The sequence below is a fragment of the Eimeria mitis genome, genomic scaffold, assembly GCF_000499745.2.
Source record: "Eimeria mitis Houghton genomic scaffold, Emh_scaff2161, whole genome shotgun sequence".
In the NCBI taxonomy this organism is placed as follows: domain Eukaryota; phylum Apicomplexa; class Conoidasida; order Eucoccidiorida; family Eimeriidae; genus Eimeria; species Eimeria mitis.
Window position 1 is genome coordinate 8,500 of NW_013570487.1, and position 735 is coordinate 9,234.

At 41.0% G+C, this 735-nt stretch overlaps 1 protein-coding gene across 1 annotated transcript in view; it reads right to left on the minus strand.

The window, feature by feature from the left end:
* Window positions 1-167, minus strand: part of EMH_0049590 (uncharacterized protein) — a gene marked incomplete at both ends in the record, with an annotated part of 492 nt that extends 325 nt beyond the window's left edge. Inside the window, one exon of the mRNA XM_013496548.1 lies at window positions 1-167. Coding sequence (XP_013352002.1) covers window positions 1-167 — 167 coding nt within the window.
* Between the last annotated feature and the right edge of the window lie 568 nt (window positions 168-735).

Below are 735 nucleotides of genomic sequence, written 5' to 3' on the forward strand. Positions count from 1 at the left end.
TCCTGAGGAACCTGCTGCTGCTCATCAGCATTTGCTGCTGCTGCTGCTGCTGCTGCTGCTGCTGCTGCTCCTGCTGCTGGTATTGTTAGTGTTCCTGTTGCTGTTGCTGCTGTTGTTTCTGCTGCTGCCGTTTCTGTTGCTGCTGCTGCTACTTTTGCAGTTTGCATCCATGCGTTTCTCCTGCTGCTGCTGCTGCTGCTGCTGCTGCTGCTGCTGCTGCTTGTGCTGCTGCTGCTGCTGCTGCTGCTGCTGCTGTGTATACGCTGCAGCAAAGGTGTAGATGCAGTGCAGCAGGCTGCTGCTGCTGCTCCCGCAGCTGAAATGCATGCACTCGTGCTGCAGCTGATTGAGGCCCATATAATACAACAAAGCAGAGAACGTATATAATATTTATATTTTTATTTTTTTTTATTTTTTTATTTTTTTGTTTTTTGTTTAATATAAATATAAATAAAAATATAAATATAAATATAAATATAAGTATAAATATAAATATAAATATAAATATAAATATAAATATAAATTATTATTATAATTATTATAATATATAAATATTATATATAAATGCATGCATGCATGCATGCATGCATGCATGCATACACCAAAGAGAAGAGAAGCTGCATGCATACACCTAAACATGTATACAGCTGCATGCGTGCAGCCCCATGCATGCAGCAACACAGTTCAGGTGTATGCATGCATGCAGCTGCATGCATGCAGCCCCATGCATGCAGC